Consider the following 23,544-nt stretch of genomic DNA (forward strand, 5'->3'; position numbering starts at 1 on the left):
GTTGTAGATGGATACAATATTTTTATTTTATTTATTTATTTTTATGTGGTGCTAAGGATCCAACCCAGGGCCTCATATGTGAAAGGCAAGTGCTCCACCACTGTTTTGTTCTTTCTTGCTTCTCTGCTATGTCTGATCATTTTGTTGTTGTTGTTGTTTTGTTTTTGTTGTTGTTGTTGGATGCCAGACATTGTACATTTGGTCTTGTTTGAGTGCTAGATACTTCTGCATTTATATAAATACTCTTGAGTTTTGTTTTAGGGTATGGTTACACTTTTGGGAAACAAGTGAATCTTTCCTGGTCGTACTTTTAAATTTTGCAAGGTAGAGAGTATCATTGTCTAGAGGGAATCTTCCTCCCTCCTGAGGCAAAACCTTTGTCATTTCTCCTAGTGCTGCATGAATTATGCAGTGTATCATTCTGGCTGGTGACAACACTTCTCCTGTCCCCATGAGCTGGAAGACTGTTATCTTTAATCCTTTTGTCAATATCTAGTGACACTAAAATTTTGTGTAACCTACAATGCAGCACTTTAAGTGTAGAGAAACAGTTGCAATGCACACTAGAAACAGGTATTGCAACATTGTTTGTAATACTCAATGCCTATCAGAAATGGATATACATCAATTGTGATAAATTCATGTGACAATATGTAGCAGTTTAAATCAATGAACTATAGAGTTATAGGTATCAACATGGAAAGATCTGAAAAGCAATGTTGAGTAAAAATAACAAAAAAAGCAAAATGCCAAAGGAAACATTTAGAATACAATTTATGTAAAGTTAAAAAAAGAACAATAATCATTAGTTGTGTCTAGATATAGTAAAATTACATGCATTAATCAAGATACTGTGATAACAGGTCCATAATCTCAATGGTATAACAAAAGGTTTTATTTTTGCTCATGCTGCATGTCCCATGTGAAGGTTTACAAAAAAAAAAAAAAAAAGGCTTTGCTCATTAAAGCCACACTGGGACTTGGGTTGAAAAAGTTCTATGACCTTTCCCAATAACTTGGAAGTGGGATGAGCAAGCAGTTAATCACATGGTATCTCTGAAGCCTTCTACCTAGAAGGCATACATGCCATTTTCACTCATTGTATTTATCAAAATGTAAATTGCATCCATTTTGACCTTCAAAGAGGGACAGGTAAATACTATCTTATCTCATGCCCAGAAGAAAAAGAACCACCTGTGAACAGCTCTACTGACTACCACAATGTAATGCACAAATTGAGAAGTAGGTATCTAATTCTTGAGTGCTTGCCCCCAGGTGAGGAGAGCTGGAGGTATAGAATTGAGCATAACAGAAACTGGATTTCATCTTTATATGCAATGTTCTTTTTTACTGTTATTTTTAAAATCTGAAATAATTCAATAGATCTGTATCAGGGTTTTAGCATGTATATCTCCCCCACCCCAAAATCTTACCTGTTCGTTTATTTCTGTCCACGTAACAGTACTTTAACTCATAATCTTTTAACAAATCATGAACTTCCTGAAAAAGAAAAACAAACAAACAAACCATGAATTCAATAAGCACCCAAATTCAGTTAGTGGCTAATGTAGCTTGACTAGCCTACCCCAACAAAACAAACAAACAAACAAACAAAAAAAAAAAAAAACTTTTATGAATTCTCCCTAGTACTTATTTAAATTAAAGACAGGGAAGGCCCAAAAGATATGGCACTAGCCTGAGCATCCAAATATATATCCCCCAGCGCAACCCCTCCACATAGCCATGTTCCTGTTCAAATGGTACATTTATGGTCTCATGAGTGTATAAGACACTGTCTTCATTCTGTATTTCTGCTTACACTTATGCCTTGATCTAGCATGGGGTAAACAAATCACTAAAGTTCACTAACTTTGTCTAAAATCACATGCATACTTTGAAATTCCAGTTCACATGTTCTTTCATGAAGAACATTTTCCATAGAATGTGACCTCATTCTTCTTGATGCTAACAATAGTCATAACTTTATCCCTCTTATGGAAATGAACATTATATTTCTTTCTATTTATGTATACTACATACAGAGGTTTTAACAATACACCTGCAAATTTTTGTAGTATGAACATACAGAATAAATATACATTGCATTTCTTGTAATAAACCACTTGTAGATTTTTAAATTAGAAATTCCTTGTTATAAATCAAATAACAACCATTGAAGTACAGTATGTAGTTTTGATATATTTCTCCTGGGCAGCTAATAGTACTTGAATGCAGGAACTTTATTTTATGTATTTATATATTACCTATATTGCTTTACATAAAACAGGCAAATTTACATTAAAGTACATGTATTTGAATTGATATTTGGCCTTAAAGATTTTTGTTCATAATATATAACAAATTCAAAGGAATTAGACTATCACATAGGTGGACGTTTAGACCCCACATTGGAAGCTGGGTGGTGGCACACACAAGTAATCCCAGCAGCTCAAAAGGCTGAGGCAGGAGGATAGTGGGTTCGGACCCTACACTGAAGAGTTACAACCAACCCATTCTATATAATGACTAAAAATACACAGGTGTTTGTATAAGCACATAACCTAAATCCTTAATTCAGTAAAACAATGATTCTTATTACTGATATTATTACAGTTAAAACTTATTTAGCTTTCATTAGGTATAAGGCACTGAATTTGTTTCTTTAATTAAAAATCTAAGAAGCAGAGTAGAGGGAAATCAAGTGGCTGAAGTCATACAGTCGAAACTTGGGGAGCAGAGATTCATCACGGCCGGGCTGCAGGGGCCCCCTCTAGCCCTCTGTGGCATGTTGTCTTACTCTTTTCAGTGTAAACTTTAAAAATAGCATACTACCATCTACAGTTACAGAAACAATTATTTTTAGTTACTTTGTGAGATATTTGTCCACCCCCCAACCCTGGTTTGAGGTTTTTCCCCCTTCTTTCTTTTGTTCTTCTGTAAATGAAATGATTGGAGAATTGATTTTTGTGGGAATTCTAAAAGCTATCTAAAACATTTCTACAGCCTTTTTAAGCCTCATTCACAGAAGTACATGAAAGCACACACAGAGCCACAGGTTTCAGCAGTTTCAGTGCCACAGTTAGATCAATTTTGGGGTCTTCTGATGAATCTTTTTTTTTTTTAAAGTTTGTACATAGATAACAAGAGTTACTTCTTAAGATATAAAAAGGGCTGTGAACTAACTGTGGTGTCTACTAAATAGGATTATGTGTTGGGAGGAATTGGGATTTTGTGTTTTCCTATCTGCATTCAGCCTTCTCCTCTGGGTTTTGAACCTGAATGGTTTTTCTTTCCAAATCCTCTCTTACTGGAGCTGAGTATTGAGGCACATGCCTGTAATCCCAGCAGAGTGGGAGGCTAAGGCAGGAGGATCTTGAGTTCAAAGCCAGCTTCAGCACTTAGCAAGGCCCTAAGCAACTTAGCAAGACCCTGTCTCTAAATAAAATATATAAAAAGGGCTGCCGTAGATGAATGGATAAAGAAAATGTGGTATATATACACAATGGAATATTATTCAGCATTCGAAGAGAATAAAGTCATGGCATTTGCAGGTAAATGGATGGAGTTGGAGAATATCATGCTAAATGAAGTTAGTCAATCCCCAAAAAAACAAATGCTGAAAGTTTTCTCTGATTTAAGGATGCTGATTCATAATGTGGTTGGGAAGGGGTGTGTGGCATGGGAGGATTAGATAAACTCTAGATAGAGCAAAGGTCAGTGAGGGGAAGGGTGGGGGCCTGGGGATAAGAAAGACTATAGAATGAGATGGATGTCATTACCCTAAGTACATGCATAAAGACACAAATTCTATGACTCTGTGTACAACCAGAGATATGAAAAATTGTGCTCTATATGTGTAATATGAATTGTAATGCATTCTGTTGTCATATATAACAAAATAAAAATTTTTTAAAAATGGGGCTGGGGATGTGGCTCAGTGGTTAAGCACCCCTTAGTTCATTCCCTGGTACCAAAAAAAATCCCCTCTTACCACCTTGAATTCTGCTGACTGTACCTCTCAAACATACTTATGATAATCTGCACTTTATGAGAAAAGGTAAATTTTATAAGTTTATGCTCTGCTAATTATAGTTGTTTATTACTGTATGACTCATTTATTTTTGTAACCACCTGTGGTCCACCCTTTATTTTAATTCACACTTCTTACTAATGATGGTGATGTGGAGGGAAACACTGAGATTAGGAAATTAATTTGTACTATTTCAGCCCATCTGTGAATGTAAAAACTTCCCGGTTGCCTTGCTGTGGTCCACCCTGCCTGGTGTGGAACTGATAGATGACTGTCTTGACACTCACCCTCGGGACGGCATGGAGCTAACTCTCTGGTTCTTTCATTTCACCCTTAACTCCAGCACAGCCTGTGGTGGGTGTTGGGGCAAGGTACCAGTATGCAAAGGGAACTTTGGTTTTTCCACTGGTTCTGATCTGCTGCCCATTTACTAACACGAGTACTGTGTTTGCTTACAGACTGTAGATGGACGTATAATGTAAAGCTTGGTTTAATAAACATTTAACTCTTCCAAAAACAATAGTCATTTAATTATAAGAGTAACTCTCTTAAAAAAATAATCTTAAGAATAGTATAGAAGAGGAAAATAAGAGGACAGTTACAAGTTCAGAAATATTTTTTCTTTTTAACCCAGTGAAAGAGGAAAAGAAGAGTGATATAATAGGCCAAGGATAAAAGTATAACATATACCTAATTAAAATTAGTTTTAAAAGAATAAAAATATAAAGCTGGATTTTAAAAAATCACCTATCATGTGAAAATTAAGGAGGATTATTTGGTAATGCTTATTAATAAGTTGAATTAGAAATGTTTTAAAATGTGTACATGTATCAATTTTTAAAATATTGTTTGCTGATGCATATGGTACTATAATCAATATGCAGATTATTTTATTACTGTGGTAACTTCTTATCTTGTATGCTTCAATGTTTTCTTGGACTTACAAAACACATAGTGTATTCTTCATTAACTTCTCAGTAGCATAACATAATACATCTTGCCAAGAGACTAATACTTTATGCAGAAGGTTTTGTTTGAAGGGATCCAGTGTATTCTTTTAGTTGCACAGAATCTAATCTTCTTTTCACTGGTGAACAGCTGTCAAGTGTGAGATAAAGAAAACATGATACTGCTCTTCATATTATCACGTTTCTATAAACAAATGACATGTTATGCTACTCATTTAGCTAAGAGAATTACTTAAGAGAAAGCTTCAATATTCAAAGACATATTTTGGAACTTAGAAATTTTATTTTGAAACCATTCAATATTTTTAATCATAGCTTTTTCTAGGCATCGGATGTGGGATACAGAATTTGCCAACTGAGAAAATTTGCAAAGCTTCCTACAAAGAAAAAAACCAATTACTTTTTCTCTCCATGCCCTGGTTGTTTTGACCCAGGCAAAAGTGGGTCACCCCTCAATTTGAGCCATGGTAAGTTGGCCAAATTAAAAACTTAAAACCTGAAAGAGAGTCCTAAAAACCATTTGCCAGCATTCTACTGTGCTCTGCCACAAAGAACTGAAAGGACTACAATTATAGCTCCCTATAACTGATCTGGCTTTATGACATTTTCTATCATTTTACAAACTAATTTTAAAGTAGTTCCTTTGATAAAAAAAACTCTTTGTCCTCTGACCAGCAATATCATTTATGAATTTCTTAGAGCAAGGGAAGTTTAACAAAATTGATATTAGTTTTAGTAATATATTTCCAGAGAGGATTCACCACCACTCCCTGAAGTTAAACAAAAAGTTTTGCTCATGTACAATGTTTTCTTTCAATGACACCCCCCACCCCCCTAAAAGTTAACCATTGTTATGGCTGGCCTGTCCTCCTTCCTAAATGAAAGTTGGCCTTAGCTAGAAACCTGAATCGCATTGTCATCTCAGCCCTTCACACACTTCGTTTTTATTATTAGAACAAGGCTTTCATACATTAAAGTACACTACTTTTAAACCCCACTGCTTTGGATTTGAAGAAGGCAACTGATATTTTTGTTAATTTTGTTTAAAAATTTTAAGTAACTTGATAATTTAAAAAGATTATCTGAAATGCAAACTTATGAGACATAATAATGAAACAGATACCCAGTAACTCAAGGTCTAAAAGCCGGAGGATGGGAACATGGGTACCACCATTGTATCCCCCTTCCAATCCCATCTCTCTGCTTCCCCCCTTACACAGGAGTGTATTTTATGTAGATATGGATCCTCAAACAATATACTGTTTTGTATTACTTATTTTTGAGCTTTATAAAAATGGTATAATCCTTTTTAATCTTCTGTGCCTTGATTTTTATAATCAATCTTTGTTACTAACATTCACTCATATTTCATGTGGCTGTCACTCATTTATTCACAACAGTTCTATATTTCATTCAATACCTCTAGTAAGACTTATGTCTCCATTTTTCTTTCAATGAATATTTGATTTGCTTCACCATTTTTTAAAATAAAACTCCATTGCATTCTTGTAAATATTACTTATCTCCTGGCATTCATACACAAAGGGTTTTCAAGGAGCAAAATTTTTGGACTGTATGCCTGCAAATGACTCACTTTATAAGAAATTGAAAACTTGTTTTCCAGAATAGCATGACAGTTTACATTCTCATCACACACATACAAATATAAAAGTCTTGCTGATTCATATTCTTTCAATGCTTGGTCAGATACTAAAGCTTTGTTAATTTAGTGTATATAAAATTATGTCTTATTGTGTCTTAATTTGCATCCTGATTAATAAGGTAGGACATTGTAATGGTTAGTTTAATGTGCCAATTTAACTACAGTATCCAGTTATTTAATCAAACATCAATCTAGATGTTGCTATGAAATTATTTTTCAATACAGTTAAATATTTACAACCAACTGATTTAAGTAAAGGAGATATTGCTGTAGGTAATGTGGGTAGGGCCTCATGCAATCAGTTAAAGGCTATAAGATCAAAACTAATGTTTCCTGGCATAGAAATTCTGCCTTAAGACTACAGAAGCTAGGTCCAGTAGTGTATTCCTGTAATCCCTGTGACTGGGGAGGCTGAGGCAAGAGAATCATAAGTTCGAGGCCAGCCTCAGCAACTCGGCCAGACATTTAGTGACATAGTGAGACTGTCTTTAAATAAAAAATAAAGCAGGGCGCGGATGTAGCTCAGTAGAAGAGTGCCCCCAAGTTCAATTCCCAGAAAACAACAAAAACCTAAACCAAATACTCCCTACAGATCTTGGACTGGCAAGCCCCCACAATCATGTGAATCATTTCTTTAAAATATATCTTTACACACACATATTTTACAGTGTGTATATCCTATCGCTTTTGTTTCTAACCCCAAGTGATACAGGCATCTTTTCATGTTTATTTGCCAATTCTTTATTTCATCATCTAAAAAACATTTACTTATCACTATTACCAGTTTTTCTGCATGTCTTTTTCCCCTCCTTGAAAAAATTTTTAAAACACCTGAATACTCATTCTTTGTAATTAATGGAATTATAACTATACTGTCCTACTATGTGGTCTGTCATTCTATTTATTTGTGAGGACTTCTGGTGACGTTTTTCATTTATCACTCTATTCCCTTAAATTTGTAGGTTTGGTGCCTTAAGAAGTCCTTTCCTATAGAAAAAGATATTTTCTTTTGTTTCCCAAGAGTTTTGATTTTTTTTTTTTCACATTTCAGCATTCAGTCAGTTTGGAATTAGTTTTCATATAGTGTTAGGATTTTTTTCTTCTCCATATGGAAATTAATTTTATTTTTTCCCCAAGTTGACAACCATCAAACCATAATTCTTTCCTCGATGATCAGGAAAGCTGTCTCTCTCAAATATCAAGTTCTCAGGTACACATGAATCTGTTTGCCTCTTGCTTCTGTCCCATTAGAAATTCTGTCTTTCCTGTGCTAATATTATACCATCTTAAGTGACATAGCTTTGTGATATCCCATAAATCAAATACCGCTCTATTGATGTTGCTTCTAGTTTGGGACTATTCAAAAATAAAATCAGGAATCAAGTTTGAGTAAAATATACATAGAATTGTTGAATTATATGGTAGATATATGCTGCAGTTTGAATATGGTTTGTTGGAGTTAATCCCCATTGTGAGGATTAAGAGGATGAAAACTTAATCTGGTAAAGATTTTTAGAAGTAAGGCCTTCGGGAAGTGAAGAGGACCAGATAAAGTCATCAGGGTAGAACCCTAATGTCTAAATATTGGTGGCTTTATAGGAGAGAGAGACCAGAGGATACGCATGAATGCTCCCAATGTCCATGTGATGTTCTGTGCTGCCTTAGGATTTTGCCAGCAAGAAGGCCATCGTCACACTGGGCCTCAATCTTGGATCAGAACTATGAGTCAAAATAAGCCTCTTTTCTCTATTATTTAGCCAGGCTCAGGTTTTTTTTTTTTGTTGTTGTTGTTGTTTTGGTTTTTTTTAGAACTAATATTGTATTTGTTTATCCTTAATATAAATTACACGGGTTTTCTGAAAATTATGAAACAATTATACATGCTCCAGCAGAACCTGATTTCCTGTTGCTCCACATCCCATCTGGTATCATCCGTTATTTTATTTTGACCCATTCTGGTGGGAATGCAAGTGTGTCCAACTATGGTCTTACTGTCCTTTTCCTTGATGGGTAATAATGTTATGGAATTTTCCATTTATTTACTGGCCATTTGGATATACCCTTTTTGTGTGTAAAATGTTTGTTTCAATCTTTTCCCTATTCAATCTACCATACTTTCTTTTCTGATTAATGCTTTTTGGGTCCTGTTTAGAAATCTTTACCTACTCAAAGTCATAATATTATTGTTCTTCTGGAAAGTGTATATTCTTGTTTTTATTTTGTTTCAATTTTTAAAATTTGCTCTTTTAGATATACATGATGTCAGAGTGTATTTTGACATATTACACATACATATACGTATACATGGAGTATAACTTATTCTAATTAGGATCCCATTCTTTTGGTTGTACGTGATGTGGAGTTTCACTGGTGGTGTATTCCTATATGAACATAGGAAAGTTCTGTCCAATTCAATTCTACTGTCTGTCCTATTAGCATTTACATTTGGGTGATGATTCATCTTTAAAACCTTTTTCTAAATGGTTTTAGGTAGGGAGTCAACATATGATTATCTAACTGCTCCAGCATCATTATAGGAAAGGCCACTCCTATCTTTGCTGAACCGCTGTGTTGCATGGGGGTTAATGTCTGGACTCTCTAGTGTATTCCACTGGTCTGTGTGTCCTTGTACCAACATCACACTCTATAAATTACTATACTTTAAGTGAGTTTTGAAATCTCATTGTGTCTTTCAACTTTTTTCCTTCAAAATTATCTTAGCTATTCTAAGTCCTTTGCAATTCTATATAAATTTTAGAACCAGCTTATTAGTTTTCCACTAAAAAAAAAAAAAAAACCTACTATGGGGTTGGAGTTGTGGCTCAGTGGTAGAGCGCTTGCCTAGCATGCGTGAGGCACTGGGTTCAACTCCCAGCACCACATAAAAATGACAACAAATAAAATAAAGTTAAAAAAATTACTAGGATTTTGAATGGTACTGCACTGACACTAAAGATCAATTTGAGAAGTGACATCTAAAAACTGAGTCTTCCAATTCTTAATTACAGAATGTTCTTCTATTTATTTGCATCTTAAATTCTTCTCTAAAATATTTATGGTCTTCAGTATAGAGATTTTACATTTCTTTTACTAGATTTCTTGTACTGCATTTCATATTTTTTTGAACTTTTAAAATATTTACTTTTTAGTTTTAGGTGGACATAATGTCTTTATTTTACCTTTATGTGGTGCTGAGGATCAAACCCAGTGCCTCATGCATCTAGGCGAGCGCTCTACCACTGAGCCACAACCCCAACCCCTGTATTTCATATTTTTGATATTAATTTACATTGATTTAAAAATGCAATAGATTTTAATTTTTAGCAATTGATAGTACATGAAAAAATAACAACATAAGTACATAAAAAGTATCATTGATATTTACATACTGACCTTGCATATATCAGTTCTTTCTAAACTTACTAAATTCTGATAGGTTGTCAAGTATTTTCTATATATGCAATTATGTCTGTAAATAGACATTTTGCTTATTTATTTATTTATTTATTTATTTATTTAGGGGATTGATCTCAGGGTCACTCGGCCACTGAGCCATATCCCTTGCCATATTTTGTATTTTATTTAAAGACAGGGTCTCACTGAGCTGCTCAGTGCCTCACTTTTGCAGAGGCTGGCTGTAAACTTGAGATCCTCCAACCTCAGCCTCCAGAGGGGGATTACAGGCATGTTTTGGATCTTTAGATGTGTTTTAGCTGTATTGTGCTAGCTAGCATTTCCAGTAGGATATTAACTAGTCATGATCCCAGTATTTTTTCTAATCTCAGAGAAAGATGTCAATATTTTGCCAATGAATGTGATTAATTTTGGTTTTTCTAGATAATCTTTAAGTTGAGGGGGTTTCCTTGCTATGGGTTTTTAATTATAAATAGGTATTCAATTTTGTCCAGTGCTTTTTCTGCATATATTGAAATAACCAAAATCCCATCTTCATGCCAATAATCTCCAAATTCTTATTCAAACTTCCTAAGCTCTTATTTTTTGCTTTGAAACACATTTAGAACTGCTTTTTTTTTTTTGCTTTGAACTGTACCAGAAAATATGTTTTGGGGACTCAACACAGGGCCTATCATATACTACATGTCATGATATTAGCTAAGTAGACATGGCATCAATTTTAACTTGGCTAAGTTTTTAACTGCTTTCAGGGAAGTTGTTTTGCTGGAAAGTTCATTTGAAGACCCACTTTTTTTTTTTTTTTGCCAAAAGAACATTTTGATTTGGTCTGAAAAAATTAATAAACTTTCAACGTTGTTATTAGCAAAGAAATAATGGTAATGTACTGATTGATTGTTTTATCCCTTGCACTTTATAGACATTATCTCATTCAATCCTAGCAATTCTACAAGCTGGCTTTTATTGCTCTAATTTTAAAGACGAGGACATTGAGACCTCGAGAAATTAGGGGACTTGTTCAAACAGCATGTGATGGAGCTGGGGTTCAACCCAGGCCAACAGAATTTAGAGCAAACACGATGAACTCCTAGACTACATTGTATCTCAGCTATCACTGTTATGAAAATAAAGTCCACAAAATAGTCATTCCTATCACATTCCTGTATCTCACTGCATCGCTGAACTCCTAACCTTAGAATGGGATACAGCAAAAACAAAGTTTGGAATGCCTACCATGCAAATTCCTTGGAGATGAGAACAAAAGCAACATAACTTCTTTTTGACAGCTAGACATCTGACTGCGTCACTCCCTCATTTAAATATTTCAGTGGCTCCTCATTTCCCTTAAAATAAAATCCCAACTCCCTAATATGGCCTATAAATTTTTAATTATCTGGCCCTGCTTAATGTGCCAGCCTTAAGTTTTACCACTATCCCTCTCAAGCCCTGTGCCTCAGTCACAATGGCCTAATTTTTTCTTGTCTTTAGGACTCAGTACACCCCCCTTTTCCCCCATCATCCTTGCTGTTTATTTTCAAAATCACACATTACATACACACACACAACATTCAATCAAAAATGTATTCGACAAATCCCCAGTTTTTTCCCCCTAGCTACTAAAAAGAAGGAATAATTCACAAATATGCATGTCATCCTTGCAGAGGAGCCAGGCTAATCTTCTCTGTATCATTCCAATTACAGTTGTATGTGCTGCCAAAGCGAGCCCAGGGCTTGTACATCTTTGTTCCTAGGACCATGGTGATTCTACACCCGTCTTCCTCTTTCTTCTCCTAGCTACATTCTTTCTCCCATGGTCTCAGAGGAGTTTCTCTAAGGAGCCTGTCAGGTCTGGTTGGATCTTTTCCTTGTGTTTCCATAGCATATTTCACCTCCCCATCCTCTACCATCCATATTTTAACTGTTTGTATACCTGTATCTTCATTACATTGTGGACGTAACAACAGTAAATATCATGTCTCTGCTTAGTGTGTAAACAAATCTCCAAGACCCAGCACTGTTTGCCAATAGTAGCCCTTTGATATTTATTAAATGCATACATCTTTGTTTCTACAGATTGTCTTCATCAACTCCATTTTTCCTGAGATTATTTTCTAGTCTTAATGTAAACCAATATATGTTTAAAGTGCTCAGAACAAAATCATATATTTTATAGTTACCTAATATATAACTCATTTCTGGAAAAAAACATACATAAAATTAATTAGCTTTACCTAATCTATCTATGAGTTTTTCCTTGCTGGTATCATGAGGAAGAGGACTTTCATCTCTAGGAGTTAGATTTAGATAGTCTTCTGTTCCAAAGAATAACTACACATAAATCACAATCCCTTCTTCATTAATGTGTAAAATAATTTCCTTTCAAGTGTTACCTCCATGTACTTCTGTGAACAAAGACCACACATTAAGGTGCTTAAAACGACAACTATTTATTACCTCATAATTCTTTAAGTCAGATAACCAGGCAGGCTCTACTGGGTTCTCTTTAGGATTTCCCAAGACCAAGGCAAGCTAGGCTCTTACTTGGAGGCTCTGAGGAAGAATCCCTTATCCCCTTCCGCTCATTAGAGGTCCTTGTGATTGTAGAACTGAAATCTCTATTTTCTTGCAGCCTGTCAGCTAGGAATCACTCCAGCAACTACAGATTTAGGGTTAGTCATTTTGTATTTCTGCAAAATGAAATACATTTGTATTTCACAGAAATACAAAATACAAGATGACAAAATGTTCACAGAAATACAAAACTCTAAATCCTTGTAGTAGACACTCCAACTTCAAAACCAGCTCTCCTGAATCATATCTTTCCTATGCTTCAATTCTCTCTGACATCTCCTTTTGCTACCAGCCTGAGTAAGCTCTACTTTTATAGGACTCACGTGATTAGACTAGTCATACCTTGTAATGTCTTTTCATTTTATTTTTTGTACCAGGGATTGATAACCACTGAGCCACATCCCCAGCCCCTTTTTATTTCTTATTTTGAAACAGGATCTTACTAGGTTGCTTACATACTTGCTAAGTTGCTGAGGCTGGCTCAGTAGGCCAAGGCAGGAAGATCACAAGTCCAAAGTCTGCCTCAGCAACTCAGTAGAGCCTGCCTGGATATCTGACTTAGACTGAGGCAAGTCTTGCCTCAGCCTCCAGACCCTCTGGGATTACAGGAGTGGTCCCCACACCCAGCTAGTAAGGTCACTTTTGACTAACCCTAAATCAGATTAGCGACCTTAACTAGATCAGCAACAATTCATTTTTACCATGTAACATAACAATGGCACATGTAATACCCCACCACAGTCACAGTCCTTTGGATTAGGACAGAATATCTGTAGGGACCATTTTTAGAATTCTGGCACAACTGATACTACTGCTGCTAGATATCTTTTACTATACCCTACATGTACTAGACACAAGCTATCTTAATAAGTCAGGTTTCGAAGCTCCAGCTTGGTTTGGAAGGCATCTACACTTGAAGGAAGCTTGCATAGAGTATTAGAAGTGAGGAGGTCCCCACACAGGCAGGATGACTCTGAGCAGGAGGTGGATATGGAGAGGAGGCAGGCATTTGCAGGAGTGATGGGAAACTGAATACATAAAAGGGGGCTGATCAAGGATAATGAACATCAAATTTGTGTAAGAGAAGGGAGTTACAGATAGGGAACAGAATGAAGCCATACAGAATGAACTGTACGGTGTTGGACTGCTTTCTTCTTTTGTGGTGCTGGGGATCAAATCTAGGGCCTTGTGCATTCTCAGCAAGTACTCTACTACCAAGCTACACCCTTCTCTGCCCACTGTAATTTGATGCAGTGTGATTTGATGTGAGGGTGAACTTATTTTTTTCAATAGTCGGGTATAAATGTATATGTAGGTGTATGCACATGCACACATTTATAGCTGTTCTATCAAAATGAACTGCACCATTGAGACCCGATGGCAATGAGAAATCTAGATTCCACAGATCTTGGCTTCTCAGTAGTATTTTCCCCTAAAAGAAATCAGGCACTGTATTATCTCAGAAAATCATTAGACACTTGAATCAAGTGTATGAAATATGATATGTCAAGAGCTATGTAATGTTTTGAACAACTAATAAAAAAAAAAAAGAAAATCATTAGAAAAACACCATGATGACATTCTAAAATATTACTGATCCAAACTGCAAGGTCATGAAAAGAAGGAAAAACTGTCATTGAATGGAGGCTTAAGGAGACAAAGTGATTAAAAGAAACATGGCATCCTTTGTTGAATCCTGGAACAGAAAAAGGACATAAGTGAAAAAACTAATAAAATGCAAATAGTTGGGGCTGGGGTCGTGACTCAGTGGTAGAGTGTTTGCCTTGTACATGTGAGGCACTGGGTTTGATCCTCAGCACCACATATAAATAAATAAAGGTATTGTGTCCAACTACAACTAAAAAATAAATAAATAAAAATACAAATAGTCTATTGTTCAGTTAATAATAATAACAAATACCAAAGTTAATTTCTTAATTTGACTAATGTACCTAGGTTTTATATAAGATATAACATCAGGATAAACTCGGTAAAGGATATATGGTAAATCTAGGTACTATCTTTGCAACTTTTTCTGTAAATCTCAAGTGTTTCAGAAATAAATACTTATTTTCAAAGAAGACACAGGAGCTGAGCATGGTGGTGCAATCCTATAATCCTAGCAGCTCAGCAGACCAAGGCAAGAGGACCACAAGTTCAAAGTCTGCCTAAGCAACTTGGCTGGGCCGTAAGCAACTCAGTGAGACCTTGTCTCAAAATCAAAAATAAAAAGGGCTGGGAATGTGGTTCAGTGGTTAAGTGCCCCATAGGTTCAGTCCCAGTAACAACAACAACAAAAAGACACAGGAACAAGCTTAAAGAGGTTCCTACTGCCCAAATTTAAAACAATTTAAGCATCAACATGAGTAACGATAGTATTCTCAAATGATTAAAGGAAAGAGAATGTGCGGTACATACCATTTTTCTAAGTTTGAGATTATTTCAAAATTTTAAAATTTCCATGCACATGTTTTTATTGCCATCACTTCTAGTGTAGTACAGGTTGCAAAAAACTTAAAAAATATAAAATCAGAGAAACAGAAACTAATTTGGAATCAACAGAGTATAGTTAAACTAGTAAGGTAATAGAAGATCCAAAGTCCAGGAAATAAAGGCAGTCTGGGAACTAAAAGCAGATAATCACCAAAATGAGTTGAGAGAGACATAAAACCCAACTTTCCAGGGCAGGGGGGTAGGGTAGGATAGAGTGGGGGCAGGAAAAAGAGAGTCAATGAAGGCAAGTACAAATACAGGTTCAGTGAATTCTAATGCTATTTTGGCATTCAGGTGGTAACACACATCTAGCAGCAAGTTCTCAAGACACAAAGAAAATGTAAAGAGGAAAAGAAGTTTACAAATCTAAAGACAATGATACTAAATAAACACAAAGTTAAGCATAAAGTGCCCAGAAAATAAGTCTAAGGGCTTTCAATAAGTTGCATAAATAAAATCTAACAACAGGCAAACTTTTTCTTTAGCAAGAAATACTCATTGAGAAGAACACTAAATTATACAATAAATACTGTTCATGATGTTTTAAAGAGACATCTTTGAACCAATCTCTGACTTTTAACAAGTGTGAATGGGGAAATATTACACTGTAACTCCTTGAAAATTTGTTAAGAGAAAATTTTATTGAGTATCCACTCTGTGCCAGGCGCATTTTCTAAAGGGTCAGTCATGGATTACTGCATGACCAGAGAGCAATAAGCTTTGATCTCTAACATGAAGTCTTTGACAATAGACTTAAAAACAAACAAACAAACAAAAACAAAGTCAAGGAACCTTATTTGCATTCCTGCCCAGATGGAGAATCACCCCACCTATGCATAAATGTGGCCCACAGAAATTTCTGATGAAGACACTTCTCAATAAGCAGCTCTGGATCAGGTGATGTTCCAAAAACAAGATCAGAATCATGCTGATCTGCAACAACAATATTTTTCAACCTAGGGTCTACAGTTCTGTGGTGAGATCAGGATAGGCCACAAGAGATCCATAACCCTCTGAAGTTACATGCAAACTTTTCAGAGAGAGGGTTTATACTTTCAACATGCACATAAGACATAGACAGTTGAATGATAGCATAATTACAAGTAAATTGTCTAAAACGCTAACATAGTCTTACACTACAAAAATTATTAATCCAACAAATCAAAACTGAGAGCTTGCCATATATGTGTCAGACATATTAACAGAAGTGTAGCACTTCAGAACAAAGTAGGTGAGTAGTCCTCTTCTGTTCTATATTTCCCTTGCAACATGTATCAGGTTCTAGGTTAAACATTGGTGATACAAAGGTAAATAGGACATGATCCTTGCCCTTTGTAATGCTTAGAATACAGTGTGTGTAGGGAGGAATTATAGGTATAATACAGTGTGAGATAAGAATATGAGCTTTGGAATCAAACAAACATTAGCCCTCCAGTCTACCACTTATTAGCCAAATGATCTGGGGTACTTCCTTAATATCAATTCTGCATCTGTTTCCCTATCTGGAGAAGAAATTCTGATTTGTAGGTTTAAAATGAGGATTAAATGTAAACAATGCTCTAAACACAATGCCTGGCAATGGTAGGCACACAAAAAAACTGAGCTATTACTGCAATTATAGACATCCGGAGGAAAGAGAAGTTTATTCAGGCTGGGAGAACTCAATGAAGACTACCACAGTCATTTTGGGGTACCATGTTTTAGAAAATGTAATGACAAAGGGATGATGGTGTATGTCCAGAGAAAAATAACTGAAAAGATCAGGAAACTTGGAGTCATGTACTAAGAACTAGTGATTTGAAGAATCTTAAGTTTGAAGTAAAAAAAGAGAATATTTTAAGTTCTATGTATGGTTGGAAGATAGACATTGGATCAAGAAATCAAAACTTCAAGGAAATAAATTTTACATGTTCAATATAATTAAGAAACATATAACAAGGAAAGCTGTCTGGAGACAGGACACTTTAGAGAACAGTCATTTCTTTGAAATGAAAGGTGTTAAACATGTGTTGAGGATGCTCTAAACTGAATTCACGAGTTGAGCAAAAATGCTCTATGCAATGCCATGCACCATTTCTTCCAATACTGAGATTTTACATTTTTTATTAAAATTCTTTATTAGCAGGATACTATTTGTTGGTAGTAACACTAGACCCAACTTGAAATAAGTGAAACAAATAAATAATGGCTTGCATAACCATGATATCCAGAGATAAGTTAAGCTGCAGACAGTCTGATCGGGACTCCAGCTCAGCTTCTCTACAGTTTTCCCCCAGGTCAGGTCAGTCCTCCTCTGAATGTTGACTCTGTCCCCTGTCAGCTGCAACATTGGCTACATGTCTCTGTATTTATGTCCAGTGAGGAGAAAGAAAATTACTTACCTTAACAACCAACAAAAATCCTAGTCTTCTGTGTTATGTCAGGCTGAAACCATCATTATGGCCAGCCTACTACCAGTAATAATTGGCTTAGGTCCAGGTTACTGCCTGTTCTTTGACCAATCCCTCTGGTAAAAGGGAAGATTCATGATCTTTGATTTATGTCATGGGAACAGAGATAAAACCCATCCAATTCATAGATTTGCTAAATAATGAGGGAGTGATGGGTCCTCAAAGGAAAATCTGGGTGCAATTAAGAAAGACAAGAGGAAGAAAGCAGACTGAATGGGTAACAGAATTGGGGTTCCAGGAAGAAACGGATGGCACATTCAAACCTAATTGGAAAAAAAAAATTAATATTTATTTTTAGGTTGTAGATGGACACAATACCTTTATTTTATTTATTTATTTTATGTGGCACTGAGAATTGAACGCAGTGCCTCACATGTGCTAGGCAAGTGCTCTACCCCTGAGCTACACCCCTAGTCCTAGAAAGAATTTTTTATTACAGATGATCTACAATGACTTAAAGAAACCCTATGGCTAGCCACTCCTCCTGGCATCTAAGTAGACAAGGGGAAAGGTTATGACAACCCAGTGAGCTTAGTTGTAATGGAGAGAACCACAGCATAAAAACTGACCTTTGAAAGAGGAAGCAGCCAACCCACAGTAACCTGGTAGAGAGGGAGCTGGGTGAAGGACATGCTCTGATCTCACTCTCCTCCATCTGCTGATCTCCCACTAGTGGCTCTGGCCAAAGGCAAGCAGAGGTTAAGAGAACCTTGTTAATGCAATCCACGATGCAGGTTAGCCTCCCCAGACACAGAGCAAGCAAGAAGGGTGGAGCACAGATGGAAGAGCAAGTGGAAGATACTTAGCATAACAACCAAGGAAGGACTGTCCTTGGTTGATAACCATCATCCAAAACATAAGAGAGCCAAGTATCCAAGGGGATCTGATCTGCCCTCTCGTCACTTATTACCCTCTAAGTGCACACTGCCCACTTCCAATGAAGACACTTGTCCCTAGGCAAACAGAAATACACACAGAGCTGGGGCTCCTGGTGAGCAATTTTAGGATCTTTATAAATTTTATTTTCTTTATTTACATTTTAACATTCCCTAGTTTCCCTATTTTTGCTGGGATAAAGAGAGCTAAGTAAGAATTTTATGTCCACAGATAAGAAGCGAGTCCCGAAATCCCCTAAAAGTCAGTGGCTTTACCAAAAGGAGGGTGAGTACAAACAGAAGAAATCAGGAGACAAAATTGAGGGGGTTAGTAACAGGGCCACCCTGCTACAGCAACATCCTTCTATCAGAGTTGCCTTCATTCAATGCTTCCCTGATCTTCTGTATCTTATTTATCTAAGAGGCAAATTCCATTTAATTCCTTCCTTCTTGAGTTCTACCATAAAACACAGGACCACATATCAGGAACTTGCAGCTGGGAGAGTCTCTGTTTCTGTACGAAGCTGATTCAATGCTACTGCAGGACTTGGTGTAATCTTACATTTCAGAAGCCATTTAAATGGACATTAAAGTACTAACCTGCAAAAATGAATACCATCTAATGCGTTCTTTCTGTGGAAAAACATGTTGCAACTCTAAAGAACAACTTCTAAGCATAAGTCATTCATTAACTGGGAAATAGTCTATAGATTATGTGAGAAGTTTGGTGACTGGCTGTTAACACACAACATGGTGATGCTAACCACAAAGTATTCTTCCTCTTCTTGAATGTGTTTTCAGAGCAGAGAACAGCATTTCTGAAACACGTTTCAAGAATTTCTGCCAAGACCAGGAACTTGAGGAGGCAGTGGTATCCCAGAAATCTAGAAGTATATTTCTTTAGCAGCTTTCAGAGCCCTTGTTACACTGGGAATAGGAAAACAAAGCACACAGAAAAGCAGCAGAACCCACAATTCCATTCTACTTAATTACATTAGAAATGAAAATGTAATAGGGAATTTTTAAGAATCATAAATTACAGTAAAATAAGTGACTTTTGTAAGTAAGCAAAATAGCCTTCCTTTCTTTTCTCTCTTCCTCTCTTTCTTTTTAGTAGTGATGCTAGAAATTGAACTCCTAGTTTTGTACATGCTAGGCAAGTACTTTACCACTTAACTACATTCCCAGCTCCTAAAACTGCATTTTTTAAAACAAATAATTTCAAAATGAGAAAACATCTCAAATTGTCCAAAAAAGTGAATAATATTTATTTTTTAAAAAACAGTCTGTAATTTCTGAATATATTGTTAAAGAAAACAAGGTGTATTTTAAAATCCTACAGTTGATGGATACAACATATGTGTGAAACTTCTATTGCTTTTATACTAATGTAAAAGAAAAATGAAAGTAAGTAATTTTTTAAAATATAACTTTATTTTATTTATTTATTTTTGTGTGGTGCTGAGGATTGAACCCAGTGCCTCACAAGTGCTAGGTGAGCACTCTACCACTGAGCCACCACCCCAGCCTGGGAAATAAGTAAAATTTAAAGATAAGATCAATCAGTTTCTTATATTGGGTGACTTGTAATTCTAAAAGCTGTTTAATTGATAATACTATGCTTTCAAATGGATCTCCAGGAATTAATAATCAGGCTTCTGAATTAACTACCATAACAGGGTACCTTGAAATGAAAATTTATAAAACCCAAGATGAGAGGATATAATTTTTATTTCTTCTTATGTCCACAGATAAGAAGTGAGTCCTGAAATCCCCTAAAGGTCAGTGGCTTTACCAAAAAGAGGATAAGTATAAACAGAAGAAATCAGGAGACAAAATCCTGGATTTTGGCCCTAAGCACTCACAATTGAAACTCATATTTTAAAACAACACATGAAAAACAAAACATGTGTATAGTCACAAGACATAAGAAAAACTAAGTGAGTGAATACAAAATAGAAAGAAAATGCCCATTTTCTCCATTTGTGTGTGTGTGTCTGTGTGTTTTGCTGGAGATTGAACCCAGGGCCTAACACTTGATATATCCCCAGTCTTTTTTTCCACTTTGAAACCCCAATAACAATGCTTTGAATGAGAAGTTAAAATATAGGCAATTTCTAGAAATGCAGCAACAAACATATATTAGGACCTTACCTTAACTAATCAAAGTTCTAAATTTAGTCACAAAAAGAGTATGGACATTGCCATCTATACTCAGTGGCTATTCTGAATAAGAACCAGTAGTCACACAATATTATTAAGTATAAATTATTCACTATAAATAATTGTGATAATTATAAATATCAACCACAATGAATTTTTCACTATGATTACATTACAAAACACAACACTGAATGACATTACTGTAAATATTCAAATCACAGAAGCGTGAAGTACGTGGAGTAGATAGCTTGAAAAGCTCGAGCAGAATCCAGTGCAGGACTAATAAGAAATGAGTCTGCAAATGTGACTTGGCTCATCACATAAAACCTAAGAATCTTAGATCTCTATCCTGTCATACCTTTCAAAGTACTCCTGTTAATAAAGGAATATGTAAAGTCATATAAATACAGCATATCTTCTAATAGTATAAAGTTTTTTTTAAAAATTTAGAAGTCAAATCACTGGTTTTAAATTGAATTCAATGCTATTACAACATCAAATGAATGTGAATTTTTCAGACAGAACACAAAACCTCAAAGCAACTTCACTCTTCTAGTAGTCTAATTTAGAGCCACTAATTTTTATTTTTTTAACTTCTAAGAACAATTTGAAGATGAGGGCACACCTGTAATCCCAGTGACTTGGGTAGGGGGGATGAGGAAGGAGAATCACAAGTTCAAGTTCAAGGCCAGGCTGGGCAATTTAGTAAGACCTGTCTCAAGATAAAGTTTAATAAAAGGGCCAGGGATACAGCTCAGTGGTAAAGTGCTCCTGGTAGCAGGGGAGAGGTGTGGAGGTGGGTGCTAGATAATCTGAGGAAAACTTTAAGAAGCACTAGGATTTTTGTTTGTTGGATTGCATTTTTAAAGTGAGATATTGATATGATCAGATTGACAATCTGAAAAGTAGAAATAGTCTGTGCAGGAGATAAAAAGCCTTAAACCAGAGCTGAGGCTGTGGAAACAAAAACGCCAGGAAGATTCTGAAAAGTTGAGGAGGCAGACCAGTCAGGATCTGATTGAATGTACAGTAATTACTCAACGAAAAAACTTTTGAGAACTTACTAATATAAAGGTATTTGTGTTGAACTTCTAAGGTATTTAATACACATACCTCTAAAAGCTCCACTTAAAAATAGTATTTTCAATGTACCTTTAAATCACAGAAACTATGAAACTGTGGCATGCTCCTATAAATGTTATACCAGAAATTAAACAAAATTTGATTTATGAAAACTATGTTTTAAAAGAAGTACCCATGTTTTCAAAATGTTAAGAAAAAAAAATCAATGGGTTCCTACTAATCAGCTACCAGGCAATAGCTTTTCTAAAGACATAATTACACAGCCTGAGAATCAGAGTTAAAAACGCCTTCAATCCTTAATGTGAAATTGTAAAATAAATGAATGACTAAGCACAGACTCTCTTCTGAAAAAGAAGCTTAAGTATTTGAGATATCTGATTATTTAATAATTGAATAAAAGCCACATTAATCATCTCACAGGGAAAATTTGTGGTTATGGCACAGGTAATTTAATGTAGGCCTTGCTGGTTAAGAGACACAAAGCAAAATTAAAGTTAAGTCTTCATTAGTAAGTTGACAGCAAAATATAGCCACTGAGAAACAAAATAAAACTAAACAGACATTAAAACTATCAAGGGAAACTGAATTATGACAAAACTCAAAAAAAAATTCATGCTGAACATATTCATGAAAATATTACAACTTGGAAAAATTAAGTGAAGTAAATTTTAATTTTGTTGGACCAATAAAAACAGCAATTCTCAACAAAAAATATTATCTATAGGAACAGTTTTTAGTTGATTTTAGAAATTACTATACTTTGGACTTTCTTTTTCTTCCTTCCTCCCTCCCTCCCTCCCTTCCTTTCTTCCTTCCTTCCTTTGTACAGGGAATTGAATCTAAGGGTGCTTAACCACTGAACCATACTCCCAGTCCCTTTTTATATTTTATTTAGAGATAGAGTCTGACTTGCTAAGTTGCTGAGACTACTTTGAATTTGCAATCCTCCTGCCTCAGCCTCCCTAGTCACTGGGATTATAGCATATACCACTTTGCTCCACTATCTTACTTATTTTTGTAATACAGACCACTAATAGTTGTAATTGTGATAAAAAAACTAATAAAGGGAGTAAAGTACTAAAGATGATGGGGGAAAAAAGAGTACTACTCAGAAAACCTTATATATAACCTAAAACTGATTTGCTCATATATTTTAAAACAACATCAGAAATATTAAAAACATTATGGAAATTATAGAGAAAATATAAATGCTAGGACAAGCCTGAAAACAAGCCGTGTGTGTGTATGTGTGTGTGTGTGTGTGTGTGTGTGTGTGTTCTTTTAGATGGAACTCAAGATCTCAAAAACCATGGTGTAAGAATTTAACTTTGCATAAAAATTTTAAGATACTTCACTTGACAGTAATGGACTCATCTATACAAGGAGAATGTTCACCCCACCCTCTTTTTTAATTATGTTGAGTTTTTTAAAAATATCTTTATTTTGTTTATTTTTTTTAATGTGGTGCTGAGGATCGAACCCAGTGCCTCACATATCCGAGGTAAGTGCTCTGCTACTGAGTCACAACCACAGCCCCTGTTCACCCATTTTTTTTAAAAAAAAAAATTTTCAGATGTTGATGGGCCCTTACTTTATTCATTTAATATATGGTGCTGAGAATTGAACCCAGTGCCTCACACATACTAGGTAAGTGTTCTACCACTGAGCCACAACCCCATTTTATTTGCTCATTTATGCTTGCTACTTCACAGAAAATCCTAAGATTTAAGGTAAACAAAAATTCATAACAGAAAGAATATCTGAAAAAAATTGAAATTACATTGTAATTCTCAGAGAGTCTCTCTCCACCCATAACACCTGATCTAATTGAAAT

General features: G+C 35.4%; 1 protein-coding gene and 1 non-coding gene across 5 annotated transcripts in view; both read right to left on the reverse strand.

Moving 5' to 3' along the window:
• Raver2 (ribonucleoprotein, PTB binding 2) overlaps window positions 1-23,544 on the reverse strand; it is an 87,358-nt gene that overhangs the window by 61,703 nt on the left and 2,111 nt on the right. For 3 of the 4 annotated variants that reach the window (XM_076860246.2, XM_076860247.2, XM_076860245.2), the window contains exon 2: window positions 1,434-1,500. In XM_076860246.2, coding sequence (XP_076716361.2) covers window positions 1,434-1,500 — 67 coding nt within the window. Of the gene's footprint in view, window positions 1-1,433; window positions 1,501-4,974; window positions 5,029-23,544 lie in introns of those variants that run through there. The other variant, XM_076860248.2, reaches the window with a different exon arrangement.
• On the reverse strand, window positions 11,694-11,801 carry LOC143405281 (U6 spliceosomal RNA). Its single transcript, XR_013092004.1, has one exon. It is a non-coding gene; the product is annotated as a U6 spliceosomal RNA (small nuclear RNA).

Source organism: Callospermophilus lateralis, chromosome 7, assembly GCF_048772815.1.
Source record: "Callospermophilus lateralis isolate mCalLat2 chromosome 7, mCalLat2.hap1, whole genome shotgun sequence".
Classification (NCBI taxonomy): domain Eukaryota; kingdom Metazoa; phylum Chordata; class Mammalia; order Rodentia; family Sciuridae; genus Callospermophilus; species Callospermophilus lateralis.